The following is a 26743-nucleotide window of genomic DNA, read 5'->3' on the forward strand; positions in this document are numbered from 1 at the left end:
CTTAAGGCCGTCGGCTCTCAGGGGAGGGTGGGAGTCGTCCGGATGATCCAGAAACTTCCTCAGGAGGTCCAGGAAGAGGCCAGTGGCCTCCCGAAACATCTGCAGGCTGGGGAGAAATGCCCAGGTTGCCCATCCCTTCCCCTCAGAGGGATAATAATAATGATAATAATAATAATAATAATAATAATAATAATAGTAATAATAATAATGCATTTGTTAAGCGCTTACTACGTGCAAAGCACTGTTCTAAGTGCTGGGGGGATACAAGGTGATCAGGTTGTCCCGCGTGGGCCTCACAGTCATCACCCCCATTTTACAGATGAGGGAACTGAGGCCCAGAGAAGTGAAGTGACTTGCCCCAGGTCACACAGCAGACACGTTGGCGGAGCCGGGATTCGAACCCATGACCCCTGACTCCGAAGCCCGGGCTCTTTCCACTGAGCCACGCCGCTTCTCTTGCCCACCTTGGAGGGATGCCCACCCAAAGGTGGTCCCCCCACCCCGGACGGTGAGCTCACTGCCGTCAGGGATGGTCGCCGTTTCTTGTTGTATTTTCCCAAGCGCTTAGTCCAGTGCTCTGCATACAGTAAGCGCTCAATAAATACAATACAATGAATGAATGAATGAATAAATTAATGAATGCCCACCTAGAGGGCACCTAGAGAAGCAGAGTGGCCCAGTGGAAAGAGCCCGGGCTTGGGTGTCGGAGGTCATGGGTTCAAATCCCAGCTCTGCCATTCATTCATTCATTCAATCGTATTTATTGAGCGCTTACTGTGTGCAGAGCACTGGACTAAGCGCTTGGGGAGTACAACTTGGCAACATATAGAGACTTATCCTTCTAGACTGTGAGCCCACTGTTGGGTAGGGACCGTCTCTCCATGTTGCCAACTTGGACTTCCCAAGCGCTTAGTCCAGTGCTCTGCACACAGTAAGCGCTCAATAAATACGATTGATTGATTGACTGATACCATCATTATTATCGCCAAGTGGTGGAGCCACGATTAGAACCCAGGTCCTTCTGACTCCGAGGCCTGCGCTCCAGCCACTTTGGGCAAGTCACCTCACTTCCCTGGGCCTCAGTTCCCTCATCTGTCCAATGGGGATGAAGACTGTGAGCCCCACGCGGGACAACCTGATCGCCTTGTAACCTCCGCAGTGCTTGGCGCATAGTAAGCGCTTAACAAATGCCATTATTGTTATTATTATAGGCAGCTGTGCTTCCAGGAGACCCCAGGGAGGATGGAAGAGGGGGCAGAGACCCCCGCACCGTCCAGTCTGGTCCATTTCGGCCTCGCCGGCAACCCCCAGGGCCGGGAGTTGGAAGCTGGGCCCGACGGAGCGGCGGGAAGGGGCTGGATGGGTTCTCAGCACAGTGCTCTGCACACAGTAAGCGCTCAATAAATACGATTGATTGATTGATTGATTCTCCCCCCGGGGTTGGGGGGTCTCTACAGCCCACCCCTCACCTCTCTGACGTCTGACTCTCCTCCAGGTTGAAGTCGCTGGTGAAGAAAGTCCGGGGCTGCTGGAAGGGGAGAGAGGGGTGAGCCTTTCATTCATCCATTCATTCATTCAATCGTATTTATTGAGCGCCTACTGTGTGCAGAGCACTGTACTAAGCGCTTGGTTAGGACAAGTCCCCTCCGCCCAGACTGAGCCCCCTCCTTCCCCTCCCCACAGCACCTGTATGTATGTTTGTACGCATTCCCCTCCCCACAGCACTTGTATATATGTATATATGTCCATACGCATTTATTAGTCTATTTATTTATTTTATTTGTACATATCTATTCTGTTTTATTTTGTTAATACGTTCTGTCTTGTTGTCTGTCTCCCCCTTCTAGCCTGTGAGCCCGCCGTTGGGTAGGGACCGTCTCTAGATGTTGCCAACTTGGACTTCCCAAGCGCTTAGTCCAGTGCTCGGCACACAGTAAGCGCTCGATAAATACGATTGAATGAATGAATGAATGAAGGGAGCGAGTCAGGGCGACGCAGAAGGGAGTGGGAGAAGAGAAAAGGGGGGCCGAGTCGGGGAAGGCTTCTTGGAGGAGATGGGCCTTCAGTAAGGCTTTGAAGAGGGGGAGAGTTAATTGTCCGTAGGACTTATTAATAATAATAATAATAATAATGGCATTTATTAAGCGCTTACTATGTGCATAGCATTTTCATTCAATCGTATTTATTGGGACCGTCGTATTTATTGGGTAGGGACCGTCTCTATATGTTGCCAACTTGTACTTCCCAAGCGCTTAGTACAGTGCTCTGCACATAGTAAGCACTCAATAAATATAATTGAATGAGTGAATGAATGAATAGCACTGTTCTAAGCACTGGGGAGGTTACGAGGTGATCAGGTTGTCCCACGGTGGGGCTCACAGTCTTAATCCCCACTTTACAGTTGAGGTCACTGAGGCCCAAGAAGTGAAGTGACTTGCCCAAAGTCGCACAGCTGACAATTGGCAGAGCCGGGATTTGAACCCGTGACCTCTGACTCCAAAGCCCGGGCTCTTTTTCACTGAGCCACGCTACTTCTCGATTTAGGAGGGAGGGCGTTTCCAGGCCAGAGGCAGGATGTGGGCCGGGGTATCGTGGCCAGGATGCGGGCCAGGGAAGCAGCGTGGCTCAGTGGAAAGAGCCCGGGCTTTGGAGTCAGAGGTCATGGGTTCAAATCCCGCCTCCGCCGCTTGTCAGCTGGGTGACCTTGGGCAAGTCACTTCACTTCTCTGTCAAATGGGGATGAAGACTGTGAGCCCCGCGTGGGACAACCTGATCACCTTGTATCCCCCCAGTGCTTGGGAGGAGTGAATTAAGGGGGTCAGCCGTGTGACTTTGGGCAAGTCACTTCACTTCTTTGGGCCTCAGTGACCTCATCTGTAAAATGGGGATGAAGACTGTGAGCCCCCCGGGGGACAACCTGATCACCTTGTAACCTCCCCAGTGCTTAGAACAGTGCTTTGCACATGGTAAGTGCTTAATAAATGCCATCATTATTATTATTATTACTAAACCCTGGGGTAGGCACAAGCTTATCAGGTTGGACACAGTCCCTGTCCCCCATGGGGCTCACATTATTATTATTCCCCATTTCCCTTTTCCTCTGCTCCTCCTCCTCCCCATCTCCCCGACTCCCTCCCTCTGCTGTACCCCCTTCCCCGCCCCACAGCACTTGTGCATATTTGTATGTATTTATTCCATTCATTTTATTAGTTTTATAAAAGCGCTTAGTACAGTGCTCTGCACACAGCACTGTCCCATGGGAGAGGACAGTAGAACAATAAACAGACACATTCCCAGCCCACAATGAGCTGACAGTCTAGAGAGGGAGACAGACAGGAATAAAAAATAAATGTCCTCCTAGACTGCGAGCCCTTTGTTGGGTAGGGATTATCTCTATCGGTTGCCGAATTGTACTTCCCAAGCGCTTAGTACAGTGCTCTGCACACAGTAAGCGCTCAATAAATGCGATTGAATGCATGAATGAATTAGTGATGTGTATCTATCTATAATTCTGTTTATTCTGATGCTATCGACGCCTGTCTACTTGTTTTGTTTTGTTGTCTGTCTCCCCCCTAACGTCAGCCTACTCACTACTCATTACACTATTCTATTTATTTTATTTTGTTAATATGTTTTGTTTTGTTCTCTGTCTCCCCCTTCTAGACTGTGAGCCGGCTGTTGGGTAGGGATCGTCTCTACATGTTGCCGACTTGTACCTCCCAAGCGCTTAGTTCGGTGCTCTGCACACAGTAAGCGCTCAACAAATACGATTGAATGAACAGCGCTCGGCACATAGTAAGCGCTGAACAAATGCCATCATTATTATTATTATTCTCTGGGCCTCATTTCCCTCATCTGGAAAACGGGGATGAAGACGGTGAGACCCCCGTGGGCCAACCTGATCACCCTGTAACCTCCCCAGCGCTTAGGACAGTGCTTTGCGCATAGTAAGCGCTTAACAAATGCCATCATTATTATTATTATTCTCTAGGCCTCAGTTCCCTCATCTGGAAAACGGGGATGAAGACGGTGAGCCCCCCCGGGGGACAACCTGATCACCCTGTAACCTCCCCAGCGCTTAGGACAGTGCTTTGCGCATAGTAAGCGCTTAACAAATGCCATCATTATTATTATTATTCTCTAGGCCTCAGTTCCCTCATCTGGAAAACGGGGATGAAGACGGTGAGCCCCCCGGGGGACAACCTGATCACCCTGTAACCTCCCCAGCGCTTAGGACAGTGCTTTGCGCATAGAAAGCGTTTAACAAATGCCATCATTATTATTATTATTATTCTCTAGGCCTCGGGGACCTCACCTGGAAAATGGGGATGAATATGGTGAGCCCCCCGAGGGACAACCTGATCACCTTGTAACCTCCCCAGCGCTTAGGACAGTGCTTTGCGCATAGTAAGCGTTTAACAAATGCCATCGTTATTATTATTATTATTCTCTAGGCCTCAGGGACCTCGTCTGGAAAATGGGGATGAAGATAGTGAGGCCCCCCGAGGGACAACCTGATCACCTTGTAACCTCCCCAGCGCTTGGGACAGTGCTTTGCGCATAGTAAGCGTTTAACAAATGCCATCGTTATTATTATTATTATTCTCTAGGCCTCGGGGACCACATCTGGAAAATGGGGATGAAGAGTTGTGCCCCCCGTGGGACAATCTGATCACCTTATACCCTCCCCAGCGCTTAAGACAGTGCTTTGCACATAGTAAGCGTTTAACAAATGCCATCATTATTATTATTATTATTCTCTAGGCCTCGGGGACCACATCTGGAAAATGGGGATGAAGACGGTGAGCCCCCCGTGGGACAATCTGATCACCCTGTAACCTCCCCAGTGCTTAGGACAGTGCTTTGCGCATAGTAAGCGTTTAACAAATGCCATCGTTATTATTATTATTATTCTCTAGGCCTCGGGGACCTCATCTGGAAAATGGGGATGAAGACGGTGAGCCCCCCGTGGGACAATCTGATCACCCTGTAACCTCCCCAGTGCTTAGGACAGTGCTTGGCACCTAGTAAGCACTTAATAAATGCCGTCATTATTAATAATAATTAATATTGTTATTAATAATGATGGCACACTATTATTATTATCGTGGAGGGCAGGGGGAAGAGGAGGGGTGATGGGGTGATGGGGTGGGCCCTCCTCCAGTGGCAACCTCCTTCCCTGCAATGTCCAATTTTCTCCTACCTTCAGAACATCTTCACCAGGATGTCATCATCATCATCAATCGTATTTATTGAGCGCTATGTGCAGAGCACTGTACTAAGCGCTTGGGAAGTACAAATTGGCAACATAGAGAGACAGTCCCTACCCAACTCACACTAAACATGTCCCAAACGGAATTCCTTCTCTTCCCACCCAAGTTCTGTCTTCTCCCTGTCTTTCCTGCCACTGTAGATAACACCACTGCCCCCCTTATTTCACAAGCCCGTAAACCCGGCATTGCCCTCCACCCATTTCTCAAATTCCACCCACCTAGTCAATCAAATCCTGTCAGTTCGTCCTTCACGGCACTGCTACAATTCCCCCTTTCCTCTCCATCCCAACGGCCACCATAATGATTCATGGTGTCAATCAACCAATCAGTCGTATTTATTGAGCGCCTACTCCAGGTAATTTACCGATTTATATTAACGTCTGTCTTCCCCAGCACGGCTTAGTGGCTGGAGGTCATGGGTTCAAATCCCGACCCCGCCACTTGTCAGCTGGGTGACTTTGGGGCAAGCCACTTCACTTCTCTGGGCCTCGGTTACCTCATCCGGAAAAGGGGGATGAAGACCGCGAGCCCCCCGTGGGGCAACTTGATTGCCTGAGAAGCAGCGTGGCTCAGCGGGAAGAGTGCGGGCTTGGGAGTCAGAGGTCATGGGTTCGAATCCCGCCTCCCCCCCCATATCTGCTGTGGGACCTTGGGCAGGTCACTTCACTTCTCCGTCCCTCATTTCCCTCATCTGTAAAATGGGGATTAAGACTGCGAGCCCCACATGGGACAACCTCATCTCCTTGTGGTTCCCCCCGGCGCTTAGAACAGTGCTTTGCACATGGTAAGCGCTTAACAAATCCCAACATCATTATTATTATTATTATTATTATCGACTGCTGCGTCTGCCTCCTTGCTGCCCCTTCTAGGCCGGGAACCCGCTGTTCCCTTCCCCACAGCACCTGTATATATGTATATATGTTATATACACACATATATATATATATGTATGTATATATATATTATACATATGCATGTATATATATGTATATATATATGTATATATATTTAGAGAAGCAGCGTGGCTCATTGGAAAGAGCCCGGGCTCTGGAGTCAGAGGTCATGGGTTCAAATCCCGGCTCCGCCGCTTGTCAGCTGTGTGACTTTGGGCAAGTCACTTAACTTCTCTGGGCCTCAGTTCCCTCATCTGTAAAATGGGGATTAAGATTGTGAGCCCCACATGGGACAACCTGATCACCTTGTAAACTCCCCAGCGCTTAGAACAGTGCTTTGCACATAGTAAGCGCTTAACAAATGCCATTATTATTATTATTATTATTATTATTATATATATACATGTGCATGTATATATATATATATATGCATGTATATATGCATATATATGTTTGTACATATTTATTACTCTATTTATTGATTTATTTACTCTGCACATAGTAAGCGCTCAATAAATACGATTGATGATGATTTATTTCTTTTACTTGTACCTATCTATTCTCTTTATTTTGTTTTGTGAATATGTTTGGTTTTGTTCTCTGTCTCCCCCTTCTAGGCCGTGAGCCCGCTGTTAGGCAGGGCCCGTCTCTCGATGTTGCCAACTCGGCCTTCCCAAGCGCTCGGTCCAGTGCTCCGCACACAGTAAGCGCTCAATAAATACGATCGAATGAATGAAGGAAGGGATGAGTGAACCACCGGGTGCCCCCGACCTACCTCCTGGAGCTGGGCATTGTCCGGTCCAAGGCCCGGCGGTGGGCCCTGGCATCCCAGGCCGGACAGCGGGGCCGGATGGGCTTGGGCAGCCAGGAGACACTCCATCAGGCGGACGACGGGCAGCGGGCACGACGCTCCATCCTCTGCCCCCTCCGGTACCCGCGCAAGCGGGGAGCACTGCGGGAGAACCTGCGGGAGAACCTTCTAGACTGTGAGCCCGCTGTTGGGTAGGGACCGTCTCTATATGCTGCCAACTTGGACTTCCCAAGCGCTTAGTCCAGTGCTCTGCACACAGTAGGTGCTCAATAAATACGACTGAATGAATGAATGAGGGAGCAGGGGGGAGCAAAGTCTCCCCTGACCAAGCTGGGAGGGGGCTCTCCGCTGGACCCCAAATCCTCAGCCGCCCCAAGCCCCCACCCCCAGCCCCCCGAGCAATGTGAGCCGGGAATGTGTCTGCTTACCTTGTATCTACCCCAGCGCTTTTATTTATATCTATTTATAAATGTAAATTTATTTATTTATTTATTTATGTATTCATTCATTCATTTATTTATTTTATTTATTTATTTATCCATCTATTTATCCATTTATTTGTTTGTTTGTTTATTCATCATTTATTTATTTGTTTGTTTGCTTGTTCATTTATTTATTTGTTTATTTATTTGTTTATTTATTTATTCATTCATTCTATTTATTTATTTATTTATTTGTTTGTTTGTTCATCATTTATTTATTTGTTTGTTTGCTTGCTTGCTTATTTATTTATTTATTCGTTTATTTTATTTATCCATTTATTTATCCATTTATTTATTTGTTTGTTTGTTTATTAATGATTTATTTATTTATTCATTTATTTATTTATTTATTTATTTATTTGTTTATTTATTTATTTATTTATTTATTTATTTGTTTATTTATTTATTTATATTTCGAGAAGCAGCGTGGCTCGGCGGAAAGAGCCCGGGCTTTGGAAGCAGAGGTCATGGGTTCGAATCCCGGCCCCGCCACGTGTCCGCTGTGTGACCTCGGGCAAGTCACTTCACTTCTCTGAGCCTCAGTGACCTCATCTGTAAAATGGGGATTAAGACTGTGAACCCCACGTGGGGCAACCTGATCACTTTGTATCCCCCCCCCAGCGCTTAGAACAGCGCTTTGCACATAGTAAGCGCTTAACAAATGCCAACATTATTATTATTATTTATTTATTTTCTTTGTCCATATTTATTCTATTTATTTAATTTTGTTCATTCCTTCGTTCAATCGTATTTATTGAGCGCCTATTGTGTGCAGAGCACTGGACTAAGCACTTGGGAAGTACAAGTTGGCAACATATAAAGAAGCAGCGTGGCTCAGTGGAAAGAGCCCGGGCTTTGGAAGCAGAGGTCATGGGTTCGAATCCCGGCTCTGCCAATTGTCCGCTGTGTGACCTTGGGCAAGTCACTTAACTTCTCTGAGCCTCAGTGACCTCATCTGTAAAATGGGGATTAAGACTGTGAACCCCACATGGGACACCCTGATCACTTTGTATCCCCCCCCAGCCCTTAGAACAGTGCTTTGCACATAGTAAGCGCTTAACAAATGCCAACATTATTATTATTAATTTATTTTCTTTGTCCATATTTATTCTATTTATTTTATTTTGTTCATTCCTTCATTCAGTCGCATTTATTGAGCACCTACTGTGTGCAGAGCACTGGACTAAGCGCTTGGGAAGTACAGGTTGGCAACATATAGAGAAGCAGCATGGCTCAGTGGAAACAGAGCCCGGGCTTTGGAGTCAGGGGTCATGGGTTCCAATCCCGATTCTGCCAATTGTCAGCTGGGTGACTTTGGGCAAGTCACTTCACTTCTCCGGGCCTCAGTTCCCTCATCTGTAAAATGGGGAGTAAGACTGTGAGCCTCCAATGGGACAACCTGATCTCCCTGTAACCTCCCCAGTGCTTAGAACAGTGCTTTGCACATAGTAAGTGCTTAATAAATGCCATTATTATTATTATTATAGAGAGACAGTCCCTACCCAACAGTGGGCTCACAGTCTAGAAGGGGGAGACCGACAACAAAACATATTAACAAAATAAAATAAATAGAATAAATATGTACAAATAAAATAAAGAAATAGAGTAATAAATCCGTACAAACATATATGCATATATACAGGTGCTGTGGGGAGGGGAAGGAGGTAAGGCGGAGGGGATGGGGAGGGAGAGGAGGAGGAGAGGAAGGAGGGGGCTCAGTCTGGGAAGGCCTCCTGGAGGAGGTCAGCTCTCGGTAGGGCTTTGAAGGGAAATATTTGAAAATATTAATATTTCAATTAATATTTTGTTAATATGTTTTGTTTTGTTCTCTGTCTCCCCCATGAGCTCTGGAGTCAGAAGTCCTGGGTTCAAATCCCAGCTCCACCAATTGTCAGCTGGGTGACTTTGGGCAAGTCACTTCACTTCTCTGGGCCTCAGTGACCTCATCTGGAAAATGGGGATTAAGACTGTGAGCCCCCCATGGGGCAACCTGATCACCTTGTATCTACCCCTGCACTTAGAACAGTGCTTTGCACATAGTAAGCGCTTAATAAATGCCATCGTTATTATTATTATTATTATTATTGTAGACTGTGAGCCCACTGTTGGGTAGGGACCGTCTCTACATGTTGCCAACTTGGACTTCCCAAGTGCTTAGTCCAGTGCTCTGCACACAGTAAGCGCTCAATAAATACGATTGATTGACTGAATGAATGAATGAATGAACAGTGCCTGGCACATAGTAAGCGCTTAACAAATACCATCATTATCATTATTATCGTTATCTGGGCCTCAGTGACCTCATCTGGAAAATGGGGATTGAGACTGTGAGCCCCACTGGGACAGGGAATGGGTCCAACCTGATGACCTTGTGTTGCATTGTCCTCTCCCAAGCGCTTAGTACAGTGCTCTGCACATAGTAAGCACTCAGTAAATATGTTTGATGATAATAATGATCATGCTCCGCACACAGTAAGTGTTCAATAAATATGATTGAAGGAAGGAATAAAGGAAGGTCTCTGGGTGGGGTGTCTGTCCTCTACGTCCTGATGGGTAGAACTGGGGGGTGGGGGAAGGGGCTCTGTACTGGACCCCCAAATACCACAGCCCCCCCACCCCGGGCCTCCAATTCCCCTCCCTCAGACTCCCCAATCCCTTAACCAACCCGCGGAGCGAGGTCCTTGTGGTTAGAAAAAGTGCCTGTTTATAATAATAATAATCATTATGGTACTTGCTAAGCGCTTACTATGTGCCAGGCACTGTCCTAAGCGCTGGGGTAATAATAATAATAATAATGATGGCATTTATTAAGCGCTTACTATGTGCAAAGCACCGTTCTAAGCGCTGGGGCGGTTACAAGGTGATCAGGTTGTCCCACGGGGGGCTCACAGTCTTCATCCCCATTTTACAGATGAGGGAACTGAGGCACAGAGAAGTGAAGTGACTTGCCCGAAGTCACCCAGCTGACAGTCACCCCCTCGTCCCCTTACTACAATAATAATAATAATGGCATTTGTTAAGCGCTTACTATGTGCCAAGCACTGTACTAAGCACCGGGGGGGGTGGGGGGAGAATTAAAGGTGATCAGGTTGTCCCACATGGGGCTCACAGTCTTAATCCCCATTTTGCAGATGGGGGAAATGAGGCACTGAGAGGTGAAGTGACTTGCCCAGAGCCACACAGCTGACAAGCGGTAGAGGTGGGATTAGAACCCATGAGGAAGTTGTACACATTATGAGTAATATGTACAAATTTATTTTATTTGTACCAATTTATTCTATTTATTTTACCATGTTAATATGCTTTGTTTTGTTGTCTGTCTCCCCCTTCTAGACTGTGAGCCCGCTGTTGGGTAGGGACCGTCTCTAGATGTTGCCAACTTGGACTTCCCAAGTGCTTAATACAGTGCTCTGCACATGGTAAGCGCTCAGTAAATATGACTGAATGAATGAAAGTGGCGGAGCTGGGATTTGAACCCATGACCTCTGACTCCAAAGCCCGGGCTCTTTCCACTGAGCCACGCGGGTAGATACGAGGTCATCAGGTTGGACCCATTCCCTGTCCCAGTGGGGCTCACGGTCTCAATCCCCATTTTCCAGGTGAGGTCACTGAGGCCCAGATAACAATAATAATGATAATGATGGTATTTGCTAAGCGCTTACTATGTGCCAGGCACTGTTCTAAGCGCTGGGGTAGATACAAGGTAATCGAGTTGACCCACGTGGGGCTCACAGTCTAAATCCCCATTTTACAGATGAGGGAACTGAGGCACAGAGAAGTTAAAAGCCCAAGGTCACACGGCAGACAAGTGGAGGAGTCGGGATTAGAACCCACATCCTTTGACTCCCAAGCCGGGGCTCTTTCCACTAAGCCGTGCTGCTTCCCTCAAGGGAGAAGTGAAGTGACTTGCCTACGGGCACACAGCAGGCAAGTGGCAGAATCAGGATTAGAACCCACGACCTCCAAGGCCCGGGCTCTATCCACTATGCAATGCTGCTTCTACTCTCCCAAGCACTTAGGACAGAGGGAGGGAGGGAGGAAGGAAGGGAGGGAGGAAGGAAGGAAGGAAGGAAGGAAGGAAGGAAGGAAGGAAGGAAGGAAGGAAGGAAGGAAGGAAGGAAGGAAGGAAAAGGGAGGAAAGGAGGAAAGAAAGGAAGGAAAGAAAAGGGAGGAAAGGAGGAAAGAAAGGAAGGAAGGAGGGAGGGAGGAAAAGAAGAAAGAAAGAAAGAAGAAGAAAGGAAGGAAGGAAGGAAGGAAGGAAGGAAGGAAGGAAGGAAGGAAGGAAGGAAGGAAGGAAGGAAGGAAGGAAGGAAGGAAGGGAGGGAGGAAAAGAATAAAGAAAGAAAGAAAGAAAGAAAAAGAAAGGAAGGAAGGAAGGACGGACGGAAGGGGGAGAGAGAGAGAGAGAGAGAGAGAGAGAGAGAGAAAGAAAGAAAGAAAGAAAGAAAGAAAGAAAGAAAGAAAGAAAGAAAGAAAGAAAGAAAGAAAGAAAGAAAGAAAGAAAAGAAAGAAAAAGAAAGAGAGAGAGAAAGAAAGAAAGAAAGAAAGAAAGAAAGAAAGAAAGAAAGAAAGAAAGAAAAGAAAGAAAAAGAAAGAAAGAAAAAGAAAGAAAGAAAGAAAGAAAGAAAGAAAGAAAGAAAGAAAGAAAGAAAGAAAGAAAGGAAGGAAGGGAGGGAGGGAGGGAGGGAGGGAGGGAGGGAGAGAGAGAGAGAGAGAGAGAGAGAAAGAAAGAAAGAAAGAAAGAAAAAGAAAGAAAGAAAAGAAAGAAAGAAAGAAAGAAAGAAAGAAAGGAAGAAAGGAAGGAAGGAAGGAAGAGAGAAAGAAAGAAAGAAAGAAAGAAAGAAAGAAAGAAAGAAAGAAAGAAAGAAAGAAAGAAAGAAAGGAAGGAAGGAAGGAAGGAAGGAAGGAAGGGAGAGAGAAGGAGAGAGGGAGGGAGAGAGGGAGGGAGAAAGGGAGAGAGAGGAAAGGAAGGAAGGAAGGAAGGAAGGAAGGAAGGAAGGAAGGAAGGAAGGAAGGAAGGAAGGAAGGAAGGAAGGAAGGAAGGAAGGAAGGAAGAAAAGAAGAGGGAAAGAAAGAAAGAAAAAGAAAAAAACCGTAGATGGGGTGTCTGACCTCGGTGTCCTTGCGGGCAGCGTTGGGGCCGGAGTGTGGGGCCCTCGGCGTGTGCGGGAACTCTCGTTCGTAGTCCAGGGAGATCCGATGCTCTCTACAGGCCCGGGGGACGGGAAGGCCCACAAAGAAGTAAGGCTAAGACCCACACGGTCATCATCATCATCATCATCATCAATCGTATTTATTGAGCGCTTACTATGTGCAGAGCACTGTACTAAGCGCTTGGGAAGTACAAATTGGCAACATATAGAGAAGTCCCTACCCAACAGTGGGCTCACAGTCTAAAAGGGGGAGACAGAGAACAAAACCAAACATACTAACAAAATAAAATAAATAGAATAGATATGTACAAATAAAATAAATAAATAGAGTAATAAATCTGTACAAACATATATACATATATACAGGTGGTGTGGGGAAGGGAAGGAGGTAAGATGGGGGGGATGGAGAGGGGGACAAGGGGGAGAGGAAGGAAGGGGCTCAGTGTGGGAAGGCCTCCTGGAGGAGGTGAGCTCTCAGTAGGGCCTTGAAGGGAGGAAGAGAGCGAGCTTGGCGGATGGGCAGAGGGATTGGGGGCATTCCAGGCCCGGGGGAGGACGGGGGCCGGGGGTCGATGGCGGGACGGGCGAGAGCGAGGCCTAACGGTGAGGAGATTAGCGGCGGAGGAGCGGAGGGTGCGGGCTGTGATGGAGAAGGAGAGAAGGGAGGTGAGGGAGGAGGGGGCCAGGGGATGGATGGATGGATGGCCAGCCTGGAAGCCCAGGGTGAGGAGTTTCTGCCTGATGTGCAGATTGATTGGTAGCCACTGGAGATTTTTGAGGAGGGGAGTGATATGCCCAGAGCGTTTCTGGACAAAGATAATCCGGGCAGCGGCGTGAAGTATGGATTGAAGCGGGGAGAGACGCGAGGATGGGAGATCAGAGAGAAGGCCGATGCAGTAGTCCAGACGGGATAGGATGAGAGCTTGAATGAGCAGGGTAGCGGTTGGGATGGAGAGGAAAGGGCGGATCTTGGCAATGTTGCGGAGCTGAGACCGGCAGGTTTTGGTGACGGCTTGGATGTGAGGGGTGAACGAGAGAGCAGAGTCGAGGATGACACCAAGGTTGCGGGCTTGTGAGACGGGAAGGGTGGTAGTGCCGTCAACAGAGATGGGAAAGTCAGGGAGAGGGCAGGGTTTGGGAGGGAAGACAAGGAGTTCAGTCTTCGACATGTTGAGCTTTAGGTGGCGGGCAGATATCCAAATGGAGATGTCCTGAAGGCAGGAGGAGATGCGAGCCCACACGGTCCGCTCCCAAGCGCTTAGTCCACTGCTCCGCACACGGGAAGCGCTCAATAAACACCCCTGATTGACGAGGACCATCCCACCCCAATAACACACCCCTCCAGCTCTCGGCCTGTCCAACGGGGAGTGGGGAGGAGGAACTGAGTCACTCTGTAGACTGTCGGCTCATCGTGGGCAGGGACTGTGTCTGTTTATTATTATATTGTCCTCTCCCAAGTGCTTAGGAAAGTGCTCTGCACACAGTAAGCGCCCAATAAATAGGACTGAATAAATGAAGCTCTTTGTGGAGAGGGAATGTGTCTGTTTATTGTTTAATGTTGTAATGTCCTGTTCCAAGTGCTTAGTAAAGTGCTCTGCACACAGTAAGTGCCCAATAAATAGGACTGAATAAATGAAGTTCTTTGTGGGCAGGGAATGTGTCTGTTTATTGTTCATTGTATTGTCCTCTCCCAAGTGCTTAGTAAAGTGCTCTGCACCCGGTAAGCGCCCAATAAATAGGACTGAATAAATGAAGTTCTTTGTGGGCAGGGAATGTGTCTGTTTATTGTTGTTTATTGTATTGTCCTCTCCTAGGTGCTTAGTAAAGTGCTCTGCACTCAGTAAGCGTCCAATAAATAAGACTGAATAAATGAAGTTCTTTGTGGGCAGGGAATGTGTCTGTTTATTGTTGTTTATTGTATTGTCCTCTCCTAGGTGCTTAGTAAAGTGCTCTGCACTCAGTAAGCGTCCAATAAATAGGACTGAATAAATGAAGTTCTTTGTGGGCAGGGAATGCATCTGTTTATTGTTGTTTATTGTTTATTGTTGTATTGTCCTCTCCCAAGTGCTTAGTAAAGTGCTCTGCACACAGTAAGCGCCCAATAAATAGGACTGAATAAATGAAGTTCTTTGTGGGCAGGGAATGCATCTGTTTATTGTTTATTGTTATATTGTCCTCTCCCAAGTGCTTAGTAAAGTGCTCTGCACACAGTAAGCGCCCAATAAATACTGCTGAATAAATGAAGTTCTTTGTGGGCAGGAAATGTGTCTGTTTATTGTTGTATTGTCCTCTCCCAAGTGCTTAGTAAAGTGCTCTGCACACAGTAAGTGCCCAATAAATAGGACTGACTGACTGAATGAACCTGTTCGCTCTTCAATTATGAGCCCCCCAAGAGTCGGGAGCATGTTTAATTCTCACCTGTTTGCCATTCCCAGCGCTTAGTACAGTGTTATGTACACAGTAAGCGCTTAATAAATACTACTACTACCACTGCTAATACTACTACTGCAGTGTTTAAGCACTTACTATGTGCCAGGCAGTGTACTAAGCGCTGTGATCGATACAAGCAAATGGAGTTGGACACAGTCCCCGTCCCACTCAGGGCTCACGGTGGTCTCAATCCCCACTTGACAGAGGAGGGAACTGAGGCCCAGAGAAGTGCAGTGACTTGTCCAAGGTCACACAGCAGACTTGTCCAAGGTCACACAGCAGAAGCAGCGTGGCTCAGTGGAAGGAGCCCGGGCTTTGGAGTCAGAGGTCATGGGTTCAAATCCCGGCTCTGCCAACTGCCAGCTGTGTGACTTTGGGCAAGCCACGAAACTTCCCTGGGCCTGGGGGTGAAGACTCAAGCGCTTAGTACAGTACCCTGCACACAGTAAGCGCTCAATAAAGAAGAAGCAGCAGCGAAGCAGCCCCTTAGAGAAGCAGCGTGGCTCAGTGGGAAGAGCCCGGGCTTTGGAGTCAGAAGTCATGGGTTCAAATCCCGGCTCCGCCAACTGTCAGCTGTGTGACTTTGGGCAAGCCACGTCACTTCCCTGGGCCTGGGGGTGAAGACTCAAGCGCTTAGTACAGTGCCCAGCACACAGTAAGCGCTCAATAAAGAAGAAGAAGCAGCGAAGCAGCTCCTTAGAGAAGCAGCGTGGCTCAGTGGAAAGAGCCCGGGCTTTGGAGTCAGAGGTCATGGGTTCAAATCCCGGCTCCGCCAATTGCCAGCTGTGTGACTTTGGGCAAGCCACTTCACTTCTCTGGGCCACAGTTCCCTCATCTGGAAAATGGGGATGAAGACTGGGAGCCCCGCGTGGGACAACCTGATCACCTTGTAACCTCCCCAGCGCTTAGAATAGTGCTTTGCACATAGTAAGTGCTTAATAAAGGCTATCGTTATTATTATTATAAGTGGCGGAGCCAGAATAACAATAATAATAATTCATTCAATCGTATTTATTGAGCGCTTACTGTGTGCAGAGCACTGTACTCTCTATGTTCCCAACTTGGACTTCCCAAGCGCTTAGTCCAGTGCTCTGCACACAGTGAGCGCTCAATAAATACGTTTGAATGAATGAATGAATGAATGAATACTAAGCGCTTGGGAAGTCCAAGCTGGCAACACACAGAGACAGTCCCTACCCAACAGTGGGCTTACAGTCTAGAAGGTGATCATCATCATCACCATCAATCGTATTTATTGACCGCTTACTGTGTGCAGAGCACTGTACTAAGCGCTTGGGAAGTCCAAGTTGGCAACATATAGAGACAGTCCCTACCCAACGGCGGGCTCACAGTCTAAAAGGGGGAGACAGAGAACAAAACCAAACATACTAACAAAATAAAATAAATAGAATAGATAGGTACAAGTAAAATAAATAGAGTAACAAATATGTACAAACATATATACATATATACAGGTGCAGTGGGGAAGGGAAGGAGGTAAGATGGGGGGGTGGAGAGGGGGACGAGGGGGAGGTGATGATGATGATGGTATTAATAATAATAATAATAATAATAATAATAATAATAATAATAATAATAATAATGGTATTTGTTGATGGAATGAGAAGCCATGACTTTCCTACTTCCAGGCCCGGGTTGTACCCACTAGGCCACACTGCTTCTTGACTATGTGTGCTCACCCCATGTCCGCGCCGTAACACCCCCCCCCAGTCCCTGACCCTTCCGCCTGCCCCCCACAATCAATCAATCAATCAATGGTACTTATTGAGCGCTTACTGTGTGCAGAGCACTGTACTAAGCGCTTGGGAAGGACAAGCTGGCAACATATAGAGACGGTCCGGCCGGCCTGCTCACCGTGGGGTTGGGGGGCCTTCGGTCATCTCCCACTCATCCTGGCTGCTGTCGTAGGAGGAGGAGGACGAGGAGGAAGACGACGAGGAGGACGAGGAAGGGGGTAGGCAGCCGGCCCCGGTGGGCATCGAGGCTGGGGAGACGCTTCTCGGCCCGGGCCGTGAGGCCAGAGTAGTAGACGCCCCCTTGGCTTCACCTCCTCGGCGGGCGGTGGTCTGCAATGGGGCTCGGAGCGCCGCTGGATCCTGGGAAGATGGGATGGATTCCCTTCTAGCCTGTGAGCCCACTGTTGGGTAGGGACCGTCTCTAGATGTTGCCAACTTGGGCTTCCCAAGCGCTTAGTCCAGTGCTCTGCACACAGTCAGCGCTCACTAAATACGATTGAATGAATGAATCAATCACAGCTCTTACTTACTCCAAGCGCTTGGGAAGTCCAAGTTGGCAACATCTAGAGCCAGTCCCTACCCAACAGCGGGCTCACAGTCTAAAAGGGGGAGACAGAGAACCAAACCAAACATACTAACAAAATAAAATAAATAGAATAGATATGTACAGGTAAAATAGAGTAATAAATAAGTACAAATATATATACATATATACAGGTGAATGAATGAATAAATGGCCTGGCGGGCACTCACCCTGCCCTCGTGGCCGGGGTTCCCGGGGTGCCGCAGTTGGGCCTGCTCCTCCTTGGGCGGCTCGGGGGGCGGCTGGCCGCTGTCGGGGCCGCTCAGAGCTGGGGTGCCCGGCTCTGGGACCACTGCCCGGCGGGGCGGGGGGTGAAGGGAGTGTCTTGAGGCCGGGGTGCGGGCACAGGGGCTGGGCACACGGGGTGGCACCGGTGGACTGCGGGATGAAGGGTCCCCAGGGGGGACTGGGGAGAGGAGGCCAGGGGCCGGGACGGGGGCCCAGGCCAGCACCCCAGGGACAAGGGGGGAACCCCCTCACAACCTCTGCCTCACTCTCTTTATCCCTCCTTCTTTCTCTCTCCCCCTCTCTCTCTTATCCTCTTTCTCCCTCTTCCATTCACTCAATCGTATTTATTGAGCACTTACTTTGTGCAAAGCACTGGACTCTTTCTTTCTCTTGCTCCCTCTTTCCCTCTCCCTCCTTTCTTTTTCTCTTTCTCCCTTTTCTTTCCCTCTCCCTCCTTCTCTTTCTCCCTTTTTCCTCTCTCTCCCTTTCTTTCTCTCCCTCTTTCCCTCTCCCTCCTTCCTTTTCTTTTTCTTTTCAGACACCCCATCTACAGTCTTTCTTTCTTTCTTTCTGTCTTTCTTACTTTCTTTCCTTCTTTCTTTCTTTCTCTCTTTCTCTTTTTCTCTCTTTCCTTCCTTCCTTCCTTCCTTCCTTCCTTCCTTCCTTCCTTCCTTCCTTCCTTCCTTCCTTCTTTCTTTTCTTTCTTTCTCTTTCTCTCTCTTTCTTTCTCTTTCTCTCTCTCTCCCTCTCTTTCTTTCTCTTTCTTTCTTTCTTTCATTCTCTCTTTCTTTCTTTCTTTTTCTCTTTCCCTCTTTCCCTCTCCCTCCTTTCTATCTCTCTTTCTCCTTTTCTTTCTCTTTCTCTCTCCCCTTTTTCTTTCTCCCTTTCTCTCTTTCTTTCTGTCCCTCTTTCCCTCTCCCTCCTTCTTTCTCTCCCTTTCTCTCTCTCCTTCTTTCTCTCCCTCTTTCCCTCTCCCTCCTTTCTGTCTCTCTTTCTCCTTTTCTTTCTCTTTCTCTCTCCCCTTTTTCTTTCTCCCTTTCTCTCTCCTTTCTTTCTGTCCCTCTTTCCCTCTCCCTCCTTCTTTCTCTCCCTTTTTCTCTCTCCTTCTTTCTCTCCCTCTTTCCCTCTCCCTCCTTCTTTCTGTCTCTTTCTCCCTTTTTCTTTCTCTCCCTTTCTTTCTCTTTCTCCTTTTTCCTCTCTTTCCCTCTCCCTCTTTCTTTCTGTCTCTTTCTCTCACCCTCTTTTTTCTCATTCTTTTTCTCCCTTTCTCTTTCTTTCCCTCTCCCTCTTTCCCCCCTTTCTCTTCCTCTTTTTCTCTTTCTCTCTCTTTCTCTCCCTTGCTCCCTTTCTCTCCCTCTCTCTCAAACACACACAGACACACTCTCTCTGTCTCTCCCTGCCCCTCTGTCTCTGTCTGTGTCTCTTTCTGTCTCTCACGTGTGAGCCGGCCGGCGACGAAGGGATGGCTGAGGAGGTTGGGCCAGGCGAGGCGCAGCGTGGCGTCCTTGGTCAGCAGGCCCTGCAGGAAGCTCTGTGGAGGGCAGAGGGTGGAAGGTGGTCAGCAGGGTCCTAGGGCCAAGGGGGAGGGTCTCCCCCAGTCCGCCCCAACCCCCCGTTCTCTCCGGTGGGCAAGACCCCCACTCACAAACCCACGAGACCCTCGCAGCAGTTGGAGGAACAGTGGGGTCCGCAGGCCGGATTCCCACATCCTGCCTTTGGCCTGGAATACTCTCCCTCCTCATTCATCCGTTCAATGGTACTTACTGAGCGCCTACTGTGTGAGGAGCACTGTACTAAGCATTTGGGAAAGTACGACACAACAAGAAACAGACACATTCCCTGCCCACAGTGAGCTTACTTAGTCCTCATCATTCATTCAGTCATTCAAGCGTATGTATTGAGCGCTCAGTGTATGCAGAGCACCGCACTAAGCGCTTGGGAAGTACGAGTCGGCAACAGATAGAGATGGTCCCTACCCAACAACGGGCTCACAGTCTAGAAGGGTACTGTGTACTTTGCACACAGTAAGCGCTCAATAAATACGATTGACTGATTGATTGATTGATTGAATGATTGAGACCAGGCAGCGGGAAGGGGCAAGAGGTGAACAAAGGACCACAAAATGGGGGCTACCTGGCCCCTCTTTTGGCTGGGAATAATGGAATCAATCAATCAATCAATCGTATTTATTGAGCACTTACTGTGTGCAGAGCACTGGACTAAGCGCTTGGGAAGTCCAAGTTGGCAACATATAGAGACGGTCCCTACCCAACAACGGGCTCACAGTCTAGAAGGGGGAGACAGACGACGAAACAAAACAAATTAACAAAATAATCAAAGCCTTCCTGAAGGCCCATCTCCTCCCAGAGGCCTTCCCAGACTAAGCCCCACTTTTCTTCTTCTCCCGCTCCCTTCTCGGCTTCCCACACTCAGCCCCCTTTTTCCTCTCCTCCTCCCCCCTGCCCTACCTCCTTCCCCTCCCCACAGCACCCGGATATACGTTTGGACAGATTAATTACTCGATTTTACTTGCACATATTTACTATTCCAATTATTTTATTTTGTTAATATGTTATGTTTCGTTGTCCGTCTCCCCCTTCTAGACTGTGAGCCCACTGTTGGGTAGGGACCGTCTCTAGATGTTGCCAACTTGGACTTCCCAAGCGCTTAGTCCAGTGCTCTGCACACAGTAAGCGCTCAATAAATACGACTGAATGAAGGAATGAATCCCCCCTCCCAGCCCCACCCCATTTAGGTCCACCTCCATCATTAATTTCTTTCTATACATGTCCCTCTCCCCCTCTAGACCGTCAGCTCACCGCGGGAAGGGAATGTGTCTGCTATACTCTTGGCAACATATAGAGACAGTCAATCAATCAATCAATCGTATTTATTGAGCGCTTCCTGTGTGCAGAGCACTGTACTAAGCGCTTGGGAAGTCCAAGTTGGCAACATAGAGAGACAGTCCCTACCCAACAGTGGGCTCACAGGCTAGAAAAGGGAGGAAGAGACAGCTGTCGTCTCCCCAGGTGTCAGTCCCGCGTCCCGCCCCCAGCAAGAGCTGGATCAATCAATCAATCGTATTTATCGAGCGCTTACGGTGTGCAGAGCACTGTACTAAGCGCTTGGGAAGTCCAAGTTGGCAACATAGAGAGACAGTCCCTACCCAACAGTGGGCTCACCGGCTAGAAAAGGGAGGAAGAGACAGCTGTCGTCTCCCCAGGTGTCAGTCCCGCGTCCCGCCCCCAGCAAGAGCTGGACCAATCAATCAATCGTATTTATCGAGCGCTTACGGTGTGCAGAGCACTGTACTAAGCGCTTGGGAAGTCCAAGTTGGCAACATAGAGAGACAGTCCCTACCCAACAGTGGGCTCACAGGCTAGAAAAGGGAGGAAGAGACAGCTGTCGTCTCCCCAGGTGTCAGTCCCGCGTCCCGCCCCCAGCAAGAGCTGGACCAATCAATCAATCGTATTTATCGAGCGCTTACGGTGTGCAGAGCACTGTACTAAGCGCTTGGGAAGTCCAAGTTGGCAACATCTAGAGACGGTCCCTGCCCACCAGTGGATAAATAGGACAGGCCCCCGGGCCCGGCTCCTGACCTGGAAGCAGGGGCTGAGGCCTGGCGGCCAACGGACGGGATCCTGAAGGATGAGGCTCACGAGGCGGAAGATGCTGGTGGTGTAGAAGGGCGGCCCACCAGTAGCCAGCTCGTACAGGATGCAGCCCAAGGACCACAGGTCCGTCGTGTGGTCGTAGGGGCGCTCCTCCACCAGCTCCGGCGACATGTACAGGGGGGTGCCCTTGATGGACGTCAGCACCGTCGTACCGCTGCCCATGGCCCGGGCGAACCTAACCGCCACCGTCGGGGCGTTGGTTAGTCCGGACTGTGAGCTCTGCTGTTCATTCAATCGTATTTATTCGATCAATCAATCAATCAGTCGTATTGATTGAGCGCTTACTGTGTGCAGAGCACTGGACTAAGCGCTTGGGAAGTCCAAGTTGGCAACATATAGAGACGGTCCCTACCCAACAGTGGGCCCACGTCATCCCCCGGGCCTGGAATGCCCTCCCTCTGCCCATCCGCCAATCTCGCTCTCTTCCTCCCTTCAAGGCCCTGCTGAGAGCTCACCTCCTCCAGGAGGCCTTCCCAGACTGAGCCCCTTCCTTCCTCTCCCCCTCGTCTCCCTCTCCATCCCCCGCATCTTACCTCCTTCCCTTCCCCACAGCACCTGTATATATGTATATATGGTTGTACATATTTATTACTCTATTTATTTATTTATTTATTTTACTTGGACATATCTATCCTATTTATTTTATTTTGTTAGTATGTTTGGTTTTGTTCTCTGTCTCCCCCTTTTAGACTGGGAGCCCACTGTTGGGTAGGGACTGTCTCTATATGTTGCCAATTTGTACTTCCCAAGCGCTTAGTACAGTGCTCTGCACATAGTAAGCGCTCAATAAATACGATTGATGATGATTGATGATAAAAGGGGGAGACGGAGAACAAAACCAAACATACTAACAAAATAAAATAAATAGAATAGATATGTACAAGTAAAATAAATAAATAAATAGAGTAAAACATCCGTACAAACATATATGCATATATACAGGTGCTGTGGGGAAGGGAAGGAGGTAAGATGGGGGGGATGGAGAGGGGGACGAGGGGGAGAGGAAGGAAGGGGCTCAGTCTGGGAAGGCCTCCTGGAGGAGGCCTTACTGTGTGCAGAGCTCTGTACTTGTTCTTCTGGACCCTCCCAAGCGCTTAGCACAGTCCTTTGCACACTGTAAGTGCTCAGTAGATACGACTGAATGAATCAGCGTGGCTCAGGGGAAAGAGCCTGGGCTTGGGAGACAGAGGTCATGGGATCAAATGATGATGATGATGGCATTTGTTAAGCGCTGGGGGGGATACAAGGTGATCAGGTTGTCCCACGTGGGGCTCACAGTCTTCATCTCCATTTTGCAGATGAGGTAAGTGAGGCTCAGAGAATCAATCAATCAATCAATCGCATTTATTGAGCGCTTACTGTGTGCAGAGCACTGGACTAAGCGCTTGGGAAGTACAAGTTGGTAACATATAGAGACAGTCCCTACCCAACAGTGGGCTCACAGTCTAAAAGAGAAGTGAAGAGAAGTGAAGTGACTTGCCCAAGGTCACACAGCAGACATGTGGCGGAGTTGGGATTCGAACCTATGACCTCTGACTCCAAAGCCCGTGCTCTTTCCACTGAGCCACACTGCTTCTCCATTATTATTATTATTATTATTGTTATTATTATTATTATTATTATTAACTGGCAGAGCCGGGATTTGATCCCACGACCTCTGACTCCCAAGCCCGGGCTCTTTCCACTGAGCCACGCTGATTCATTCAATTGTATCTATTGAGCGCTTACTATGTGCAAAGCACTGTTCTAAGCACTGGTGGGGGACAAAGTGATCAGGTTGTCCCATGTGGGGCTCACAGTCTTAATCCCCATTTTACAGATGAGGTCACTGAGGCCAGAGAAGTTAAGTGACTTGCCCTAAGTCACACAGCTGACAATAATAATAATAACAATGGCATTCATTAAGCGCTTACTATGTGCAAAGCACTGTTCTAACTGCTGGGGGGAATATAAGGTGATCAGGTTGTCCCATGTGGGGCTCACAGTCTTAATCACCATTTTACAGATAAGGGAACTGAGGCCCAGAGAAATTAAGGGACTTGCCCAAAGTCACACAGCTGACAATAATAATAATAATGGCATTTATTAAGCGCTTACTATGTGCAAAGCACTGTTCTAAGCGCTGGGGGGATACAAAGTGATCAGGTTGTTACATGTGGGGCTCACAGTCTTCATCCCCATTTTACAGATGAGGTCATTGAGGCCCAGAGAAGTTAACTGACTTGCTCAAAGTCATACAGATGACAATAATAATAATAATGGCATTTATTAAGCGCTTACTATGTCCAAAGCACTGTTCTAAGCGCTGGGGGGGATACAAAGTGATCAGGTTGTCCCATGTGGGGCTCACAGTCTTAATCCCCATTTTACAGATGAGGTCACTGAGGCCCAGAGAAGTTAAGTGACTTGGCCAAAGTCACACAGCTGACAATAATAATAATAATGGCATTTATTAAGCGCTTACTATGTGCAAAGCACTGTTCTAAGCGCTGGGGGGGATACAAAGTGATCAGGTTGTCCCATGTGGGGCTCACAGTCTTAATCCCCATTTTACAGATGAGGTCACTGAGGCCCAGAGAAATTAAGTGACTTGCCCAAAGTCACACAGCTGACAATAATAATAATAATGGCATTTATTAAGCACTTACTATGTGCAAAGCACTGTTCTAAGCTCTGGGGGCGGGGGTACAAAGTGATCAGGTTGTCCCATGTGGGGCTCACAGTCTTAATCCCCATTTTACAGATGAGGTCACTGAGGCCCAGAGAAGTTAAGTGACTTGCCCAAAGTCACACAGCTGACAATAATAATAATGATAATAATAATGATGGCATTTATTAAGCGTTTATTATGCGCCAAGCACTGTTCTAAGCGCTGGGGGGGGGGGTACAAGGTGATGAGGTTGTCCCACGGGGGGCTCACTGTTTTAATCCCCATTTTACAGACGAGGGAACTGAGGCCCAGAGAAGTGAAGTGACTTGCCCAAGGTCACCCAGCTGACAAGTGGTGGAGCTGGGATTAGAACCCATGACCTCTGGCTCCCAAGCCCGGGCTCTTTCTATTGAGCCAATTGCCAGCTGTGGGACTTTGGGCAAGTCACTTCACTTCTCTGGGCCTCAGTGACCTCATCTGGAAAATGGGGATGAAGACTGGGAGCCCCCCGGGGGACAACCTGATCACCTTGTAACCTCCCCAGCGCTTAGAATAGTGCTTGGCACATAGTAAGCGCTTAATAAATCCCTTCTAGACTGTGAGCCCACTGTTGGGTAGGGACCATCTCTAGATGTTTCCAACTTGTACTTCCCAAGCGCTTAGTCCAGTGCTCTGCACACAGTAAGCGCTCAATAAATACGATTGAATGAATAAATGCCAACATTATTTATTATTATTATTATTAATGGTATTTGGTAAGCGCTTACTATGTGACAGGCACTGTTCTGAGCGCTGGGGTAGATACAAGATCACTGGATAATAATGACGGTATTTGGTATGCGCTTACTATGTGCCAGGCACTGTTCTAAGCGCTGGGGGAGATAAAAGATCATTGGATAATAATAATGGCATTTGGTACGCGCTTACTATGTGACAGGCACTGTTCTAAGCGCTGGGGTAAATACAAGAGAAGAAGTTAGAGAGGCAGCGTGGCTTAGTGGAAAGAGCCCGGGCTTGGGAGTCTGAGGTCGTGGGTTCTAATCCCGGCTCTGCCACTTGTCAGCTGGGTGACTTTGGGTAAGTCACTTCACTTCTCTGGGCCTCAGTTTCCTCATCTGGAAAACGGGGATGAAGACTGGGAGCCTCACGTGGGACAACCTGCTCACCTGGTATCTACCCCAGTACGTAAAACAGTGCTTTGCACATAGTAAGCGCTTAATAAATGCCATCATTATTATTATTATTATTATTCTATCAATCAATCGTATTTATTGAGCACTTACTATGTGCAGAGCACTGTACTAAGCGCTAGACTCTAGACTGTGATTCTAGATTCTAGACTGTGAGCCCACTGTTGGGTAGGGACCATCTCTATATGTTGCCAACTTGTACTTCCCAAGCGCTTAGTCCAGTGCTCTGCACACAGTAAGTGCTCAATAAATACGATTGATTGATTGATTAACAAATACCAGCATTATAAGATCATCGGATCATAATAATGGTATTTGGTAAGTGCTTACTATGTGCCAGGCACTGTTCTAAGTGCTGGTGGAGATAAGCGTTTACTATGTTACCAACTTGTACTTCCCAAGCACTTAGTACAGTGCTCTGCACACAGTAAGTGCTCAATAAATACGATTGATTGATTGATTCCCTGTGCCCCAGTTCCCTCATCTGCAAAATGGGGATTAAGCCTGAGAGCCCCCCGTGGGACAACCTGACCACCTTGTATCCCCCCCAGCGCTTAGAACAGTGCTGTGCACATAGTAAGCGCTTAACAATTACCATCATTATTATTATTATTATTAATAAATACGACTGACTGAATGAATGAAGACTGTGAGCCCCACGTGGGGCAGGGACTGTGTCATCATCATCAATCATCATCAATCGTATTTATTGAGCGCTTACTGTGTGCAGAGCACTGTACTAAGCGCTTGGGAAGTCCAAGTTGGCAACATATAGAGACGGTCCCTACCCAACAGTGGGCTCACAGTCTAAAATGGGGAGACAGAGAACAAAACCAAACATACTAACAAAATAAAATAAATAGAATAGATATGTTTCTCCCCCAGCGCTTTGTACAGTGCCTGGTAGCGCTTAGTCCAGTGCTGTGCACACAGTAAGCGCTCAATAAATACGATTGATTGATTGATTGATCGGTACTTAGTAAGCGCTTAACAAATACCACTAAAAAAGGGGGTTGTGGGGGTGGACTGGGGGGAAACCCACCCGAAGTCGCAGAGCTTGACGCTACCGTCCTTTGCCAACAAGATGTTCTGGGGTTTCACGTCCCTGTGCAGGATGCGGTGGGAATGCAGATAAAACAGGGCCGAGACCAGCTGCGCCGCGATGATCTGCACCTGGAGGGAGGAGAGAATAATAATAATAATAATAATAATAATAATAATAATAATAACAATAATAATAGTGGTAATTGTTCACTCATCCATTCATTCAATCGTATTTATTGAGCGCTTCCTGTGTGCAGAGCACTGGACTAAGAGCTTGGACAGTACAATCCACCATCATCATCAATCGTATTGATTGAGCGCTTACTATGTGCAGAGCACTGGACTAAGCGCTTGGGAAGTACAAATTGGTAACCTATAGAGACAGTCCCTACCCAACAGTGGGCTCATTCATTCATTCATTCATTCATTGGACAGTCCATTCATTTATTCGTTTGATCGCTTAACAAATACCATCATTATTATTATTATTATTATTATTAATAAATACGACTGAATGAATGAATGAAGACTGTGAGCGCCACGTGGGGCAGGGACTGTGTCATCATCATCAATCA

The 26743-nt window shown here is 47.9% G+C and overlaps 1 protein-coding gene across 1 annotated transcript; it reads right to left on the reverse strand.

Annotated features, from left to right (window-relative positions):
* Positions 1-26229, reverse strand: LOC119923858 (serine/threonine-protein kinase 36-like; the record flags this gene model as incomplete). The annotated part of the gene is made up of 9 exons (XM_038743062.1): positions 1-106; positions 1470-1528; positions 6942-7091; positions 12572-12665; positions 16918-17159; positions 17553-17674; positions 19048-19141; positions 21210-21459; positions 26167-26229. Coding segments are annotated over 9 exons (1180 nt in total), but the record flags the coding sequence as incomplete, so codon positions are not given.
* Between the last annotated feature and the right edge of the window lie 514 nt (positions 26230-26743).

The sequence above is a fragment of the Tachyglossus aculeatus genome, unplaced genomic scaffold, assembly GCF_015852505.1.
Source record: "Tachyglossus aculeatus isolate mTacAcu1 unplaced genomic scaffold, mTacAcu1.pri scaffold_315_arrow_ctg1, whole genome shotgun sequence".
Lineage (NCBI taxonomy): Eukaryota > Metazoa > Chordata > Mammalia > Monotremata > Tachyglossidae > Tachyglossus > Tachyglossus aculeatus.